Source organism: Callospermophilus lateralis, chromosome 3 (genome assembly GCF_048772815.1).
Source record: "Callospermophilus lateralis isolate mCalLat2 chromosome 3, mCalLat2.hap1, whole genome shotgun sequence".
NCBI classification, from domain to species: domain Eukaryota; kingdom Metazoa; phylum Chordata; class Mammalia; order Rodentia; family Sciuridae; genus Callospermophilus; species Callospermophilus lateralis.
This window is the reverse complement of record NC_135307.1, coordinates 15,201,028-15,218,176: the sequence shown is the minus strand read 5'-3', so window position 1 is coordinate 15,218,176 and position 17,149 is coordinate 15,201,028. Positions and strand designations below refer to the sequence as shown.

Sequence of the window (17,149 nt, the reverse complement as noted above, 5' to 3'; positions counted from 1 at the left end):
ATCAGCCCCTCCCACCAGTGAAATGTGGTCAGGGGAGCAGGGACAGGGACAGGCTCAGAAAGGAGATGCCTTCCTCACTGTCAAACAGATACAGAGGAGCCTCCATCAGGGCGTGAACCAAATTACAGAGAAGGACAGGAAGGTCCATAGCTGATATCTATGGAGTGTACACACCTGTATTAGCTCACTGAATCCACACAATAGCACTGTGGGGGCACAGTTGTGATCCCCATCTTACTGTGAGAAACAGAAGCACAGAGGGATTAAGGGATTCACCTCAGGTCTTGGAGTTAGGAAGTGGAGGCTGGACTTGAACCCACAGCACCACACTCTCAGCCTCTGCCTTCCTGTCACTGAGGCTAAGTGACTACCATCTTCTTGCCTGGTTTCATTCTAACCTATCATGTGACCTAGGGCAGGTCACTAAAAGCAGTTTTCCCCATTAGTGAATTTGAAATTCCCCATTTCACCAAATATTGGCACAGGAGCTTCACATTTCATTAGAGAGAAAAAAGTTACATACAGGCCACGTATTAACCGTGGAAAAGCCTGCTAGGTGTCAAAAAAGTCACCATGCAGTGCTCAGTTCCAAAAAAGGGAGGGTGGACCGAAGAGCAAAGACCTCTACCTCCCATGGAGCCTCTTCCTTGCGAGTGTTGACCCTGGTTACACTGAGCTGTGACGGTACAGGAATCAGGACCTGGGCGCCTGTCAAAGAGTGCTACTGGCAAGTCCGCCACAGCACAAGGGAGGACATCTAGACATTTGATAAGCTTTTCTTCAGAGAAAGAAAGTTGCTCTTAATCTTGAAAGCATTTTTTCCTTTAAATTCTGAAAGAAAATAAGATACAATTAATAGACTATGGTCAAGTTTTGCTTTCTGTCAATCATTCTTTCTACGTATGGAAAGAAAAAGCTGAAACCTTGGATGAAAAAGACCTGTTTCTAAAGATCAGCTGTGAAAGGGAAAGGGAAGGATATTTGAAACCTTTGTTGTTGTTGTTGTTTGTTTTTTTGGGATTAAACCCAGGGGTGCTTAACCACTGTGCCACATCCCCAGCCATTTTTATATTTTATATAGACACAGGGGGTCACTGGGTTGCTTAGGGCCTCGCTAAATTGCTGAGGCTGGCTTTGAACTTGCCATCCTCCTGCCTCAGCTTCCCAAGCTGCTGGGATTACAGGGGTGTGCCACAGTACCCAGCCAGAATTAATCTACCTGTACCCAGGTTTTACCCAGAGTTACAAGACGGACCAGAGCCATCTCTTCAAGGGAAAACCAGGGAGGTGCGGGCGTGCAGCCCTGGGCTGCCTGTCTCTGTGCTGGGTCCCCTCACTCAGCTACGTATCAATCAGCCAGAGACGGTGACAAGGCCGCCAGTCCCTGCAGTTACTGCATCTTCTTGCTCCTCTCTCCTCCAGCAGGGGCACATATTGGGAACCAGGCTGCCAACTAGTAAAATACGAGCCACAGCAATTTCCCAGATCTCAACGAACAGATGGACGCTTTCAAAGACCGGCGAGAGCAAAGCAGCAAAGTTTCACGATTTAGCAGAGCCAGCTGCCTCGTGCCCAGGCTCCCTCTCCCCACTCAGGCCCTCGGCAGCTCCCGCCAGCCACGCTGGACGGGATGGAGCGTGGCATGCAATAAACAAGCCTGCGGCCTGAAGGCAGCTTAAAGGAGGCTCTGTCTTCAGGGTTCTTTGAGCTTCAGAAAAGCTGCCTGCTCCTCAGAGCAGGGTCCTTAGTCAGATTTGTTTGATGGACCAGCATTCCGCTGTCTATCAAACGACCTGCCCATGCAGCCTGTGGGGTGCGCCCCTTTCCCAGTCTGCAGTCAGCATGGCCGCCTTCGGGTGTGGGAAGGAACCATGAAGGAAGGGTGTCATCCAGCACTGCGCCATGACTGCAGCTGTCTACTACTCCTGGGGAGCCTGGGAACAGGGCTGCAGCCAGCTCTGGAGCAGTTTCACTTGACGCCCCTCCAGACTTCTGATGCGTCAGAGTGCATGAGATCAGGCAGGAATCTCAGAGCTGTGCGTGACGCCTTAGCCCAAAGCCACCCAGCCAACCCAGAGGCTTTCTTGTCTCACGGTCCTGCCCCAGGAGACAGGTCAAGCTCCTATGTGGACTGGAAACACAGGTTCCCACTGAGCCCAGTTCCCCTTCCAGCAGCTGCAGCACCCCCAACCCAAGGACCCAGCTGAGGCGAACAGCACTCCTGCCACAGCCCTCGCGCAGGCGCCTGCCCCTCCGTTCACATTGCCACATCCGTCACCCCCTCTTCCCAGTGCCCCTTCCTTGTCCCAGGATGGCTCCATCACAATCTTCCCCTTCCCGCAGCTTACCACCTCTCTACTCTCACAATGGCTTTCTGTCCTTCCAGGCCGTGGGGACCTCACATTCAAGGGGACGACCCCTTTGTGCTTTCAATTTAGGTTCCTTCACCTCTTGGCAGCAGCTGAGAGCGCATTTTTACTGTCCCAGCAGACTCGTTGTAGGGACTGCCCATCCTCAGGTGGACACATGGGTTCTCCTCCTTCCTGATATGGGTGGACACACAGCCGTGTCACCAGTGCCTCCATGTCCCCTTCCCATGGTTCTCTGGTCCTCTCCAACACTGCCTTGGTTACTTCTGCCCCTGACTCCATGGAGTCCCCTCTGCCAGGCCCTGGCTGATCCGGCCATCTGCTTCTGTTCTGCACCTTTTGCAATCTGTCAGATGTGCTGAAGGCAGACTGTGCCCCCGCTAACATCCAGGAGTCATGCTCATAGCCCGACCATAGCCTCCCCTTCCAGCCACACAACCCTCCTGGCTCCCTTCCACTATCATCTCTCTCCTGAAAACCCTTGTTCCTTTCTTACCTTCCAGTCTCACACAACGCCCTCCGAAGCCCAGACTGAGGCTTATCAGAGGGCAACCAGATGTCCCTGTTTGCAGAGTCTGTCCCTGTCCTGGTAGTTCTGTCCTTGGCCTGGGAAGTCTGGCCAGGCAGCCGGTCTTCTGCTCCCCAGTCCCACTGCCCCCCTCTCCCTCCTTCCCTCCACTCAGAACATAGACTGACTGGCTTGGAAGAAGCTGCTCTTTGCTTCATTAATTCATTCTGGGTCCTGTGAGCGAAAGGCTTCTCAACATGGTAGGCAAATACATGTAAATTTATACATTTGTTCAAAACTAATACGAAAACATGGCTTTAGATTTTCTGGGAAAAGCCTGATCACTCTGATTCCTCCTGTCAACATGTTCCTTTGTGATTTCTGGGCCCTTCAGCTGCTGCTCCCTTAAGGCCTGCCCACCCTCGGCTCCCTTCCCCCTTGTGGGTGCTACTCATTACCAAGGCTGCCGCACACCCGGCTCTCCTCTCCCTTCTCACTGTGTGAATTTAAATGCAGCTATGAGAGCTAAAGCCATTAGAAAATTGCCAGCTTCCCCTAGGGTTTAATCGCCATCTCTCTTGTCAAGCCTGACCTCCAGCTTTCTTCCAGGAGGTCTGCCTGCCCCCAGTCAGCGCTGCTTCTTAACAACGTCAACAGTTCGCATGTGCATGAACCAAAGCTCCCTGACGAGCTGGCGACCTGGCACGTGCTGCCACTCATACCCGCAGAAGTCTGTCGGTAACTGTTCTCACGGCCAGCCCAAGCTCCTGTCTGTTCTCTGCATTTCTCTGGGCCACCATCAGCCCCTGGTCTCCACCTGTGACACACAGGTGGCTTCCTGCCTTCTGGACAGCTCCCTCTAACTGTTCCTCCAGCGTGGCCTTGGAGTGTCAGGGCTGTGACAGGCACACCTTCCATCCTAGGATTTTTCCATGGCCGTGATCTATTTGGCTCTCTGTTCCTTCCCTTGGGACCACCTTGGTGGCTTCTATGACGGTTTCTGGGGCACTGTCTTCCAACTCCTGCTAGTCTGGGCTTTCTGGACCTAGCCTGACCTGCACAGCCTCCCTGCTACCCCTTCCCTGCTCATATGGTCTTCTCCCTGCTATCAGGTGACTGTCCACACCGTGTCTGATTCCACCTCCCTCTCCACCTCAGCCTGGGGCCCGTCTCTTCCCCAGACTCAGGCCTTGAAGGGCGGCTCTGATGTCCCTGCTTCCACTTAACTCAGGGGTTTGCAGACCAGTCTGGTTCCTGTGAAGGCCAAGACAGGACTTCTGGGACATAACAAGTAAATGTGGTTCTTGTACTGACTCGGCCCATTTGTGAGGCTGAGGAAATGGAGGGGGAGTAACTTGCTCATGACCCCAAAGCCAGTAAGTGACAGTGCTGGGACTACAGCCCAGGCCGGTCTGGGGCCTTAACCCTTGCCCCTGGGGTATATGGCCAGGGCCATTTTTCTCCCTTCCTCCATCCACAGCCACAAAAACGTCTTTTCTGTGTAGCTGGGTAGGGTGTCTTAGGGCTGAAGAGTCTGGGGACACCAGGGATTGCCCCTCCACGGGCACCAGCAGGTCCAACAGTGGTCAGAATCTGCCCTGGGCTGTAGCAGGGTTCCCTGCAGCAGTGGGCGGGCTCTGGGAGCAGGCCGGGGAGAATGCAGGCCAGGTGTATCATTCCTGAGGTCGGCAAGAAGGAGTGCGCCAAGCCATCCTTTGGAATCCCCCTGAGCAGTTAATGACTTAAGAATCTCAACTCCTCAAAATTTGTAGGCCTGATGTGCTCAACCTGCCTCTGATCTGGTGACTTTTCTAATATATCAGGATGTACCTACTTACTCATTTGTTATTATCACTCTTATCTATGGGCCAGTGGCTACCAAATGGGTGTGTAGGCCAGGCCCATTGTCCCCCTGGTCCTCGCTTGCCAGGCCCCTGTGCAGTGCACCTTGTGTTTGTCAGGGGCTCAGATGTCTTGAAAAGCTCCAAAAGGGAAACAGAAACTCTCCTGGTGCGATTTTCCTATCTGATCTTTTGTCTCATGTGTTCCCCTTGGAGAAAATGAGAAATACTTCTCTGAATAATTCATAGGCCCCGAGGTGGAAACATGCTACCTCCTTTTAATAAAAAGACTGGGAACATGGTGATGATATACCTCTTCTGCAATGCTCCAGCAAAAGCTCGAGGATGTGAGAAGCTAGCTTCCCAACAAATTCCTCTTACAACACAAGACAAAAATTGAAAGCCAATGCAATATTTTTAATCAAACAGACTAATGTTTAGATAATATGTAAAATTATTTATAAAGCTGCACCAAGCGACAGCACACTCATAAAGGAAGTTGGAAAAAATTAAGTAGCTATAATACATGTAAGATTTGATTTATTTTTAAAGCTGAAAATGACTGTCTTTGGTTTTCTATTTAATAAGCATCTACTAGGTACTTATCATGCGAATCACTTTGTTTGGTTCTCACACAGCCTACCAGGTTAAGTACCAGCCCAACTTGCAGAAACACCTAGGCTCCTGTGGGTCAAGGACAAGCCCAAGCTCACATCCAGCTCCAACTCTTTGGAGCACTCTTCTGCGTTGCCTAATTCTCAGTAGATCAGCATGATTCTGCTGAAAACCAGTGCAGGAACCAAAAGTGGCTCAGCCCCTTCTACATTTGCAACACTTGTAAGAAATGGCAAGAGAATGAAGTTTTTTTGATCATCTGGAGAAGATTTTTCTAATTAGTAAAAAATGCCTCCCCAGTGCTGGCCCTGCTTTCACAGCCTGTCCAGTGAACACCTGCCTTTTGCAAGAAGGACACAGAGCCTTGGGCCTTCCCTGAGGTTCCAGAGTGAGTGAGTGATGACCTGGGACCAGAGCCCTGCACCCTGGGTCCAGCGCTCCCTCTCATGCATGGCACACCACTGTCTGATGGCGGTGCTCAGTGCAATATGGCCAGCCCCTTCCAGACCCTGATAGGAACCACCTACTGGCCAGTGCCCTCAGAGAAAAGCTGGAATCTTGGACCTCTGAAGGAAGGCAGTCCCCAAGTGAAGACCTTTGTTCTGAAATCCCCTGAGGCATGGACATTCCCTTAAAGTGGCTGCTACAAGAGAGACCAAGAGGACAATCAGTGCCCAGGGCCATAGGAATGTCTCTATCAAACCAGAGCCACAGGGTGGCTTGGACTGCTGACCAGAAGGCCAGTGACCTAAGCTGGCCCATGGCACCTAATCAGGATCCAGGTAGGGTAGCTACAGTTATACACTGTCAACTCCCAGGTGCCACTGGCATAAACAACCTCAGGAATGGCCTGTGGCTTAGTGCAACAGGACAGTCTGACAAGCTGACTGCATTTGACCTTCGGAACCAGTGTTTGTGGACACGAGCCTCCGGTGGCTCCTAGGACAATCCGACCTAGCGGCGGGGCCTCACGCAGCATTCACTCACCAGCCGCTGCATGCTCTTCACGTGGGTGGGGCTGATGGACAAGGCTTCCTCATACCACCGCTGCGCTTCATCCATGTTCCCACGGAGCTCCGCGACCTGGCCCCGCATGTACAGGACGTTGTGGGACATTGGGAAGAGGTTGGCAGCTTCCTGGGTACAGGCTGTGGCTTCCGCAGGCTTCCCAAGACCAATGTAGACTTCAGCTGTGGGAGGAGAGCAGAAAGCAGATGCTGTCCCAGTTCACGGCCTGTGGGCAGCTGTCACTCTGCTTGGGACCTCTGTGTTCCGCCATGGGAGTCTGGCAGGGCAGAGCCAGCGGGTCCCCTAGCCCTGAGGACAAGCTACAGGCCAACATCCCTCATGCCCATTCCTGCCAGGGATTCCGGTCACTTGTGCTGTGAGCCTGGCAGGGCCCTGCCCACCTCAGAGGATGCCTGTCCTCAAGGTCCATCTAGGCCACTGCAGCACCTGGCCTGGCCCTGCCCTTGACTTTAACCACCACAGAGAAAGGGCTGAACGGGCACACAGCCTTTCATAGGGTGACGACTCTGCCCGCCAGCCTGTTCTCCTGATGCCAAGAGTGTGACAAGGTGACAGGCGGAGGCTCACATATTTAAAGGCACAAAATAAAATGGCCGCCCTCCAGACCTGGCCCCCTTCTAGGAAAAGTGACTGCACCCTGGGGATTCTTAGCTGTTAAGGTCACCGAAGCCTTTGAGAAACCGGCTGCCACTTTCAGAACAAGTGAGGAAGAATCTATCTGTCAAGCCCAGGCCTCGGTCCTCTCACCTCTGCCGCCCTGGCTTCCCCAAAGAGCACACCACACGTGCCAGTGCCATCTCTGTCTTGTCACACAGGTGTGCCACGCAGGTGTCCAGGTGGGAACACTGCATCTGCCCCTTGGGCTCTCCTCCCAAGCCCTGTCTGAGCACAGCACCACCGTCTTTCCCCAGGCCGGGCCTGAGGCTTTGGGAACGCTGGAGTCCTCTTGTCTCTCCAGGGCCACCAGGGCCACATCTGTCAGGCCTCCTGCCAGAGTCCTCCTCCGTGGCCACTCTGCTCTGCACTGAGCAATGTGACCCTTTTCCTGCCTGCAGGGCAGCGAAGGGCGCTAGGCCTCACCCTGATTGATGTCCCCTCCAGGGGGACACCCTCCAGCTGTCAACGTGGAGTGCACAACACACAAGGGCTCAAAAAACAGGGTGAGAAAAAACGGGAAGGCTTTGCCCCTTTCCTCAAGTCCTCACAGAGTTGCACAGGAACTTGTTCCACTGCTACAGGGCCTCCTGGTCACTTCTCCTGCCTCACGGCCAGCCTGTCCTCCACAGACACTGTCCACCAACCTCCAGAGGCAGAGCCTGCTCAAATCCCCCTTGCCGAGGCCTTGAGCTTCTGCTCCCCTTCAGCATCTCCTTCCAGGTCTCCAGCCACCGACAGCCACCTACTCTGCCTCAGCCACACGGCACCCCACTTCCTTTCCCTGCTCAATTCTACTTCCTGTGTGTCCCTAGAGGGTAAGCTGTGAGCTACACAAGGGCAGGACGTGTCTGTACTGACAATGACTGTTACCCCAGGGACCAGACAGCAGAGCCCAGAGCTTGGCAGGGTGAGAGAGAATGACAGTGACTGACAGCAGCTGGTGCTCCTGAAACTTGCAGACTCAGGGGCCTGCCCATTCCTTACTGCATCTGCATGGTGACCCAGAAGGCACTGCCATTTGTCCCCATTGCACGGATGAGGAAACAGGCATAGAGAGACTGTACGCTTGCCCAAGGTCCCAGGGCAGGTCAGAGGCAAAGGCAGTCCCAGACCCTGGGCAGTCAGGCATGGGCCTGGGCGCTTGGCCTTCAACAGTCTCCTCTGGCCCAAAATAACCTCCAGACTCCTGTGCCTGGCAGTGACTGGCCCACGCCTTCTGACCCCGTGAACTTCCAGCCTCTTCCATGCGCCACCAGGCTCTGGCTCGGCAAGTGCTGTTCCATACGAGAGCAGGTCTGCCTGCCTCTGTGCTTTTGTCTGCTCTGTGGCCTCTGCCCCTGTGAGGTCAACCCCAGGCTCCTTCAAAGCCCAGCTCAGTGGCCACCATCCCTGGAGGCCATCTGTTCTGCCCCTCCTGCCCCTGTAGCTCTCTGCCCCCCTGTGTCCTCGCCAGCATTTTCAGAGAGTCTGGTGTATACAGTGGACTGCAGACCCCCAGGGCAGGCTCTGCTACAGCCCTGTCCTTCTAAAATCCCCGGTTTCACCTCTGTCACCCGGCCAGTCCCTCTCCTTAAGAACTCCCACTGCACTGGTGATCCTACTCACGCCACCGACAGTCTCCCCAGGCCAAGGGAAGGCCTAGACAGAATGGGTATCACCCTGGCACTGTGCCCTCCATCTGCCGGCCCCTCTTAACAGCAGCACAGAGAGGTGACGGATTAGCCCAGGGTCTTGTAGAGGACAGTCCCAGAGACTGAGGTAGTTTAGGTACAAAGTCCTGAGCACTGAGGTGGCAGTGCCCTGGCTGTGCCTGCCTCATTTTTCTGGGAGACTCAACAGGCGCCACACCACACTCGAAGGCGACAAGGGGGATTCAGGCAGAGCCCTGTGCATTCTGGGAGATGAATGCCCTTAATGACGCCACCAGGCTGTCTGGTGTCTTTCGGGAGCAGACTCTCTCCAAGTCTTCGCCAGGCCGGGTGGCTGTGACAGTGTGGTTTTGGGTTACCCGAAGGCCTGGAGAGTGGCGTGGAGTGTTCTTCTCCATGTACACTGGGCTCCCGACTTGCTTCCCTGTGGGAATGTTCACACACTTCGAGGATCCCAGGCCTGGCAGGTTGGTGAGGCGCAGATTGCTGGCCAGCCTGGGAGCAGGGACTGAGGGCTTCCAGAGTTTTCATAAGAATCAAGTGGGAGGAGCCTTCAACACCCATGTGACAGAACACATGTAAGTCCTGTTCCCCGAGGGTCCTCTGAGAACCCTATATGACACCAATATCTTATTTATCCCATTTTTTCATAGGCCTCAGGCCTGATGCTATTGCTTCCCACGAGGAGGAAAGAGGACAGAGAATAGGGCCACATCTGACTTCTTTCCAGTGCCAAAGAAGTGGCTGGGGGAACCTACGAAGTCAACAAGGCTAGAGGCGGGTGAAGCAAAGAACACCCAGCCTGGGTTGCTCCGAATCCCATGTGAGCTCAAGTGGGCACAGGTCCTGTAGTGGTTTAGGAACTCTCTTCACCCGGAGCCTCTTTTCTCCAAAGAGCTCTTAGGCCACCACACAAAAGGACCTCGAAGAGCAGGTGGCTTGGCTTCCCCCTTGGTTTGTCCCCACATCTTGCTTCTGAGGCACCACTGGGGTCAAAGGCTCTAGGGTTCCCTCCACGCACAGTGTCTCAAGTCCCTGGAGTATCTGGTGCTTGCTGCGGGGAGACGTGTGCGACCCTCGGCAAGGCAGTCGGTTTCCTAGGCCTGTTCCCTAGAACAGTGGTCAGCATCTAACAAGGTGCTGGGAGCCGGAAGCCCAGAGTGGGAGATGGTGGGGACAGCGGTGGGGACAGCGCCAGGGCAAGCCTCACCCCTCCTGGAGTCTGCAGGTAGTTACTAAGGACCCCTGCAGCTGTTATGCTGAGTCAGGACACCTGGGGATCCAGGCCCAGCTGGTCCATGTTCCCAGGGCTCCTTTAAGACAGCCCCTGCCTCTCCAGGAGGAAACACAATGTGAGGGCACAAAGTCTCTGACTTCAGGAAGGAAGCTCTGGTGGAGGGATTTCCAGCGTCAGTCAAGGACTAGGGAAGAAGAAGGAAGGTTCACTGAGGCTTTCCAACATTCCTGGTGTCACCACAGTACACCGTCTTCTCTGCTGGACACACAGCTGGTCCCAGAATACTACAAGGCCACAGCATTCACTGTGAGTGCATGCTGCTCAGAAAGCCTGGCCTGGGCATCCACAGATCAGATGAGGCCCAAGGTCTCCCCAGAAGAGGGTGCCGTGAGTGTCCATTCCTCACCCCTTGCCTGGGGCTGGCTGCCCTCCTCGTGCTCCTGCAGCCGGGTCCTCTCCCTTCTCCACCTTCATTCTCTTCTGAGGCCTTCGGTCGCATCTGTTGGCTTTAAATCCAAACTCCCAAATGCGTGTTTCCAGCCTGAATCTGAAATGTGAGGCAAACACACGGCCGCCTCCGTGGCACTGTCACTTGCATGGCCTTGGGCATTGGACACTTCCAAGTTCAGACAGGACTCCAGAATCCCTCCAACTCCCTGTCACCCTGGGACATCAGGTCTTCCCCCAGCTGCCCACTGCGGGAGACGGCACTGTCCGCCACCACCCACTGAAACCCAGGGCTGGGGATTCCTCCTTCTCCGTCACCCCTCATCTTGTCCACCAGCCGGCCCCATGGGCTCACCCTGAACGTGCATCGCAGGCAGACCCGGCTCCCACCCACGGCAACCACCTGGGACCAGTGCTCCCCACTCTCCTCATGCTTCAAGTCCTCCACGAGCTTGTCAGTGCTTTTAGAATTGGGTTCAAAGGTCTTGACATGGCTCCCGGGGGCACAGCCCATCAGACCTCTGCCTTGCTGCCTCCCTTGGGCCCCTTCCATCCCAGGGCCCTTCATTTCTCAGAGCTTGTGCTGCCTCCAGGCCTTCCCAAGGGCTACCTGGGCCTCCATCCTCCCTCCTGAGCCTCCCCTGGTCAGTGCTGTTGGAAAGTGTACAGCCTCCTCTGTCTTGCTGGGGCGAGGCCTTTTCTCCAGGAGGTCAGAGAAGCCTGGACTGCTGCTTCCTGGCACTTGGTACCTTGTGGCTTGGGTGCTTTGGCAGCTGATTTGTCCCCATCTGTGAACTCCAGGAAGGCAGGGACTGCGCCTGTCTTCATGACTACTGAATTGCAGAGCATGGCACATAGAGACGCTCAGAGTACTGAGTTGAACAAACAAGGGCCTAGTGAGGGCTACGGTGAGGGTTCTGGGCCACACTGGTGGCCTTGGAATGCAGGCTTCCCAACATGTGAACCATGCAACCTCAGACAGGTGACTTGATGGCTGGGTCTCAGCTTCTTCATGTGGGGTGAGTGGAGTGCACAGTGTACCATTCCATGCCAGGCTGTGCTGAGGACCAAACAATCTAAGGCACTGAAAGGCCTCGGAATAACACCTGTACAGGCCCTGTGCTTGGTAATGCACCGCAAACTGTAGACCATTAGCCAAGCCCCAAGGAAGGAGGGGTGGGTGGGGCAGAGCTGACCCATCTAGACCAGCACCAGGCCTGCCAGGCCTGGCCCCGGGGACTTCAGGTTCTCCCTTATAGGTGCTCCCTATAAGGGGCACATATGGTGGGTCTGGGAGCCATCCTGGTCTCATCATGGAGGATGTGCCACCACTTGACATTGTCCAGGCAATCTCCTGGCACCTGAGTGTGGGTAGGATGAAGGCCACAGGTCACACCAGAGCCAAGGAACTTGTGAGTATCAGAGCTTTAGATTTCCAGCAGAAATCAGAAAATCTGAAATTGCACATCTAAGAATAGCCACTGGTTTCGGCTGTGAGAGGTGCCAAAGTGAAAGCTATAATTATTAGTAAGTAACAAGTAAAAATTAACCACCTACCGCCAAGTCATTTTTAGCTGCCAACCCAACATGGGACTTGAAAGGTGGGACCGGGAAGCTGTGTGGCATGGAAGGTATCTGGTCCAACTTGGAATTACCATGACTGCATGAGCTTCTGATGCCCACCAGTGAGGCTTGCAGCCCGCAGAAGGAAGGAGCATGGTTCTGAGGAACTCTGTCCGAGAGTCACACCCCACGTCTGCTCCAGCTCTCCTGACTTCTGCCCCAGGGACACTGCATGGACGCTCCCATCTGTCTACCTGGGTCCCCCTGCTGCAGAGTACAGGGAAGATCCTCTCTCTGACCTTCTGTATAAGAGATTATATATATATGAATGGAACTTTCAGAGACCAGAATGGGTAGTTGCTTTCTAAATATCATGGGAAGACTAGATGCTATAGGAAAAGATCGATAAATGTGGTCAGGGCAAAAAAAAAAAAAAAAATTATGAAATCTGGAAGTATCACTGGAGCTGATGATGGACACGGGAAGCAGATGTTACCTGGTTTTGATTAACTGTCAACAATTGAGGACATCTTTATTTTGCCTTTCAGAGCAGTGGAGCTCAAACTGCATGTGGTACATCCTGAGTTCAGCAGAAACTGTTTTTCCCTGAATTTGCCTCTTTGAAGACTATGTGAACATATAATATAATTCTTCTCTTTGAAGAGTCAATTCAGCGCAGATCCTAAGACCCTAATTGGTTCCATTCATTCATTCTGTACTCAGCGCTCACTCCATGTGTACAATATGCACGGATCTATAAGGAAAGCATGGCAAGTACTTTCTGTAGTTCAATGCCAGCCTGTAGAACATTAAAAACATGCTCATTAACTAGTAATGAGACCTTTATTCTGTCCTATAGGCCACAGCAATGATAAACGGAGATTATGGAATTATATAAAAATTTAAGGATAGTTCCAAACTATAGTCTTGGTCACCAAGTTCTTCAGTGTTGTCATAAGCAGCTGTAGTACCTCCTCCCAGCATCATGGCAGGCCACACAGAGAGGAAAGTCCTGGGTGACCGAGTGAGGGGCAGCAAATACCATGCAAAGCTCTCTGTCATGGAAACAAGCAAGAGAAGCAGCCTCTGGGCTCTAGACTTCGGCCCTCCAAAAGCTCCATTTCAAGCCCTATTTAAAAGACAGCCTTGAGGCTCACCCCAGGTTTCCCTGACCTGGGCACTAGACCAAGTTCCTTGTTCTCTTCTCCATGGTCTCTGCTTGTAGAGGGGACTGGACAGGATGGCACCAGAATCCTCATCTGGGCCTGGCTCTTCTGTCAGACCTGGAAGGAGGTGTGCATCCCTGCTGTGCCTGGCCCTCAGAGGCAGCCTGCTGCCATCTCTCTGGGCAAAAGGCCCAATGCTGGGACAAGAACAATCAGACACTCATGAATCAGCCTCTCTTGCATTCTGCTCAGAGGAATATAATTTGCTAATTTACGGCATTTGTTATGGCTCAATTAAAGATGCCATCACAGAATGCTGACTGCTGGGCTCCGAGACTGCCAAGGCCAGGTAAATCCAGCCACGCCAGCACACACAGCTCCACCAAGGGGACACACAAGGCTGAACACGGTGCAATCAGCCCTGAAAAAAAGCAGTCAACAGATGCGCAACTGGAGGGCAACACCCGCCCTCTTCATCCTGTAGGTGAAGCCTCAGAAGTCCTCATCAGGGTCATGCAGATCAAGTGATAAAACTTTTATGTACAAGTAAAAATATGCAAGTAAATCAATGGCCATCATTTCCTGGGGAGCCCTGTGTGGTGGTATTCTCATTGCCAAAGTGCCCATGTGTTGGACTTACTTCTGAGATTTCTGGGTACACAGAGAAACCCTGAGCCAGCTGGCAGCCACATAGAGCTAGGGCAGGTGACCAAACTGGCTTCCAGGCCAGCTTCCAGACCAGTGGCTACTGCTACTGCCTCCCTCTCTGTGGGTCATCCATGGTGCCATCAGAGGGGAGTAGGAACACTGCCCCTGCCCTGGCTTTGATAAAGACATCTGTGAAACTAACAGCCCTTGTTTCTCTCCTGGAGATTCCTTGGCTGCTGGGACCTGTCATGCACATTGCTCATCAGGTACTACTCTAACCCCACCCTGCAGATGAGGCAGAGGTCAAGACAGAACCCAAGTCTACTCAGCCAATAAGGAGCACAGCTGGGATTCCAAGTCACCCACAAAGACAGTGCAGGGTATAGCTTTGGTCCATCTTCAGCACAAACCCTGCACCCCACACAGCGGACCCCCCAGGAATCTTGAGTCCCATTCAGAAAACTTCTCCTGGTGGCTGCCACTCTAGGCAAGGCTCAGGGTCAGCTGTGAGCATGGTGGGACAGGGAGAGAGTAACTCATGCCCTGGAACAGAAGGAGCAGTTTGGTGCTTGACCGCAGAGGCTCTGATTTCTCCTCATGAGGGGTCCTAGTGCTACAGCTGAGCGCTGGCAGGACCCTGCAGCCTCTGGCCCAGGAGTGGGTTGTGGGTGGTGGGCGTGTGGAGGAGCCCTCAGGGAAGAAAGGAGCAGAGCTATACCTGCATGGAGCCAGATTTGTGCCAACGTCATCCAGGGATGTAGTGGGCCCTGCTTGGGGGCACTGCTCTGCAGAGATGAGGCCACTTCTGACAGTGCCTGCTCCACTCTCGAGGCTGCTACCGACGTGGCGTGGACAGAGCCTATGAGAGGTTTCGAGAATACTGTATCAGGAGCGAAAAGGCAGATCAACCTCCACACACCAGGCAGACGACCCCCTCCCAGACACAGACACAGTGCACAACGTTCACACAGCCCTTCCAGGATGTTTCTGAGTTTCTGCCCATAAAGAAATCAGGACCCTTATGGCTTGGAACCTCAGTCTCCTCCTTTTGCTTTGGCTGATCCTGCAGTCAACACGCAGAGCGCATGCTAGGCCAAGGGCTCCCTCCAGGAGCTTAGCACGGCACAGTGAGTGTTGGGAGCAGGAAGGGAAACAGCTAGACACACAGCAGTGATACAGTGTTAACAAATGGCGTGAATGAAGGGGTACAAAGGGACATTACAAAGCACCCTGTAAGGGTCTAAACTTGGTAACTCTACAGGAGAGGGAAGGGAGCACCGTGCTTGCCTCCAAGGCAGCAATTGGAGTAGACTGACAGCCATTCTCAGGACAGTCCAACAATTTCCCATGTCATTAGTGGAGCTGGGCCTTTGAGGTGGGCAACACTCCTGGACTGGGAGTTGTATCCCATGGCATGGCCTAGACACTGCAGAAAAAGGACCCTCTTGTCCCAGGGTAAGCCAGCATCTATTCTTAAGGCTAATCCCAGACTTGTGGAGGACGGCTCGTAGCTAAGACACCTGGGGTCATAATACCTGCCTAACTCTTCTGTAAAACCTGCTGTCCTGAAAGGCTAAGAAAGACACCACCGAGCACGGTGCCAGGCAAAGGCACAGTGTGGAGAGTGAGGCAAAATGCAGGGTTCCTTGCAGAGGACCTGACTACAGGAGACCACCTCCATAAACAGGGCTTGCTCCCCACCTGTCCAACACTCCTGGAGGTATGATTTTGGAACCGAGAGCACTTTTTTCAAATTTAAAACTGTTAATGTTTATATTCACCTGTGACATTCTTAATTTATAATTTACAGAGATACACATTTCAACACTGTTATTCGTAACTATCAGCTCATCATGAAGTTCCAAACAATGAAAATATGCTGATGATGAAGCTGGGGGTAGCATGTGCCTATAGCCCCAGCAGCTTGGGCGGGGGCTGAGGTAGGAGGATCATTTTAACCCACAAGTTTGAGACGAGCGTAGGTAACATAAAGAGACATGGTCTCAAAATTTTAAAATGCTGACTATGCAAACAAAGCAAGTTTATTCTACTCTGGATAATACAAAATCATAGGCATAAACATATTTTCAGTTGGGATTTGGAATGCACATCATTTATTGACTTTAAGAGGATCTGCAGTAATAACTGCCATCCATGTGGTTTGACTGCAACATGACAGTAGTCTGAATTCTTCTAACTACACTCAAATCCTTCGATGGGTTTGGTGGATGTAAATCAAATCTACTAAAGGGAAGGCATTCCACCTTCTCCAGGCAGATAATCTGCAGACAGGCCCCAAGGATGCCCGAGAGGATAATCACCTGGAGGAAAGGCCTCAGAAGTGTGCCACAGGGAAAGTGGCCATTCAGGAAAGGCAACTGAGGCCAAGACGAGAGAGTCTAACTGATGGCATTCATGAATGGGCTAACCAACAAAGTTTGGCTATGAACTTGGAGAAATATGTCTAACTCTCTTTTGGCAACCTAAAGGGTCAAATGATTAAACTGCCATGGATATTTTTAGTCTTATTTTGTTTGATACAAAACAATATTTTAACTTTGATAAGAATGACTTGATATAGCTTCCCTGAGACTTTCAGTAGCAATGATCGGTTAAACAGATGATTGTCCTGGAAGTGGCTGCTGCTGCTGCTGCTGCTGCTGTATTCTGCCATTATCATGCTAGTTTGTCTGGAACAGGGATTCTCAACACTGACTTCACATATAGTCATTGAGGGTTAGAAATCATGGCGCTGCAAGCACAGCCTACACAGAGGAGTCACTAACTCTCGGGGCATGGCCAGGCATCTATTTGGTGACCACCCCCCATATTTCTAACATGCAGTCAAGCCCAGAACTGCTTGCCTGCAGGGACAGGAGCAGCTGTGACAAACACATGGTCAGGAAGAGACTGGACCCAGGCTGGCAGCTGGAGTGCTGTGACTTCCCTGTAGCCCATGGTCACCTGGGCAAAACTCCTAAGAACTTGTTTCCTGAACTCAGGGTCTTGGACTCAGCCTCAGAATCCCTTTGGACTCGGAAAATCATTAAAGACACTAAAGGGATTTATGTAGGTTTTATCTATTGATATTTAGTTACCATATTAGAAACTGAAACTGAGGTTTATAATATTCAGTTATTGATTCATTTAAAGATAATAATGCACAATGGGCAGTAGAAGAATTCATAAAACTCCTACCAGGTTCTATGACTCCTTTGCCACCAGGACTTGTGGCTTTTGGAGGGGTTAATTTTGTTTTTTGGATGAACTATTTATTTGGTCCACAAATGAACTAATCAAAAACTATTGCCAAAGTTCCTTCTCTTTGTGAGATCTACATGTGACTAAATTAATTAATTCTTAGCCTTGCAATCAAATCCACTGTGAATGGAGTCTGGAAGATGAGGAGTTGACCTCGGC

At 52.4% G+C, this 17,149-nt stretch overlaps 1 protein-coding gene across 4 annotated transcripts in view; it reads right to left on the bottom strand.

The window, feature by feature from the left end:
- The window catches only part of Ttc7b (tetratricopeptide repeat domain 7B), a 234,360-nt gene that overhangs the window by 23,081 nt on the left and 194,130 nt on the right, over nt 1–17,149 (bottom strand). For all 4 annotated transcript variants that reach the window (XM_076849750.2, XM_076849751.2, XM_076849753.2 and 1 more), the window contains 2 exons: nt 14,448–14,588; nt 6,321–6,523 (listed from right to left, as the gene is read on the bottom strand). In XM_076849750.2, coding sequence (XP_076705865.1) covers nt 6,321–6,523; nt 14,448–14,588 — 344 coding nt within the window. The remainder of the gene's footprint in view (nt 1–6,320; nt 6,524–14,447; nt 14,589–17,149) is intronic.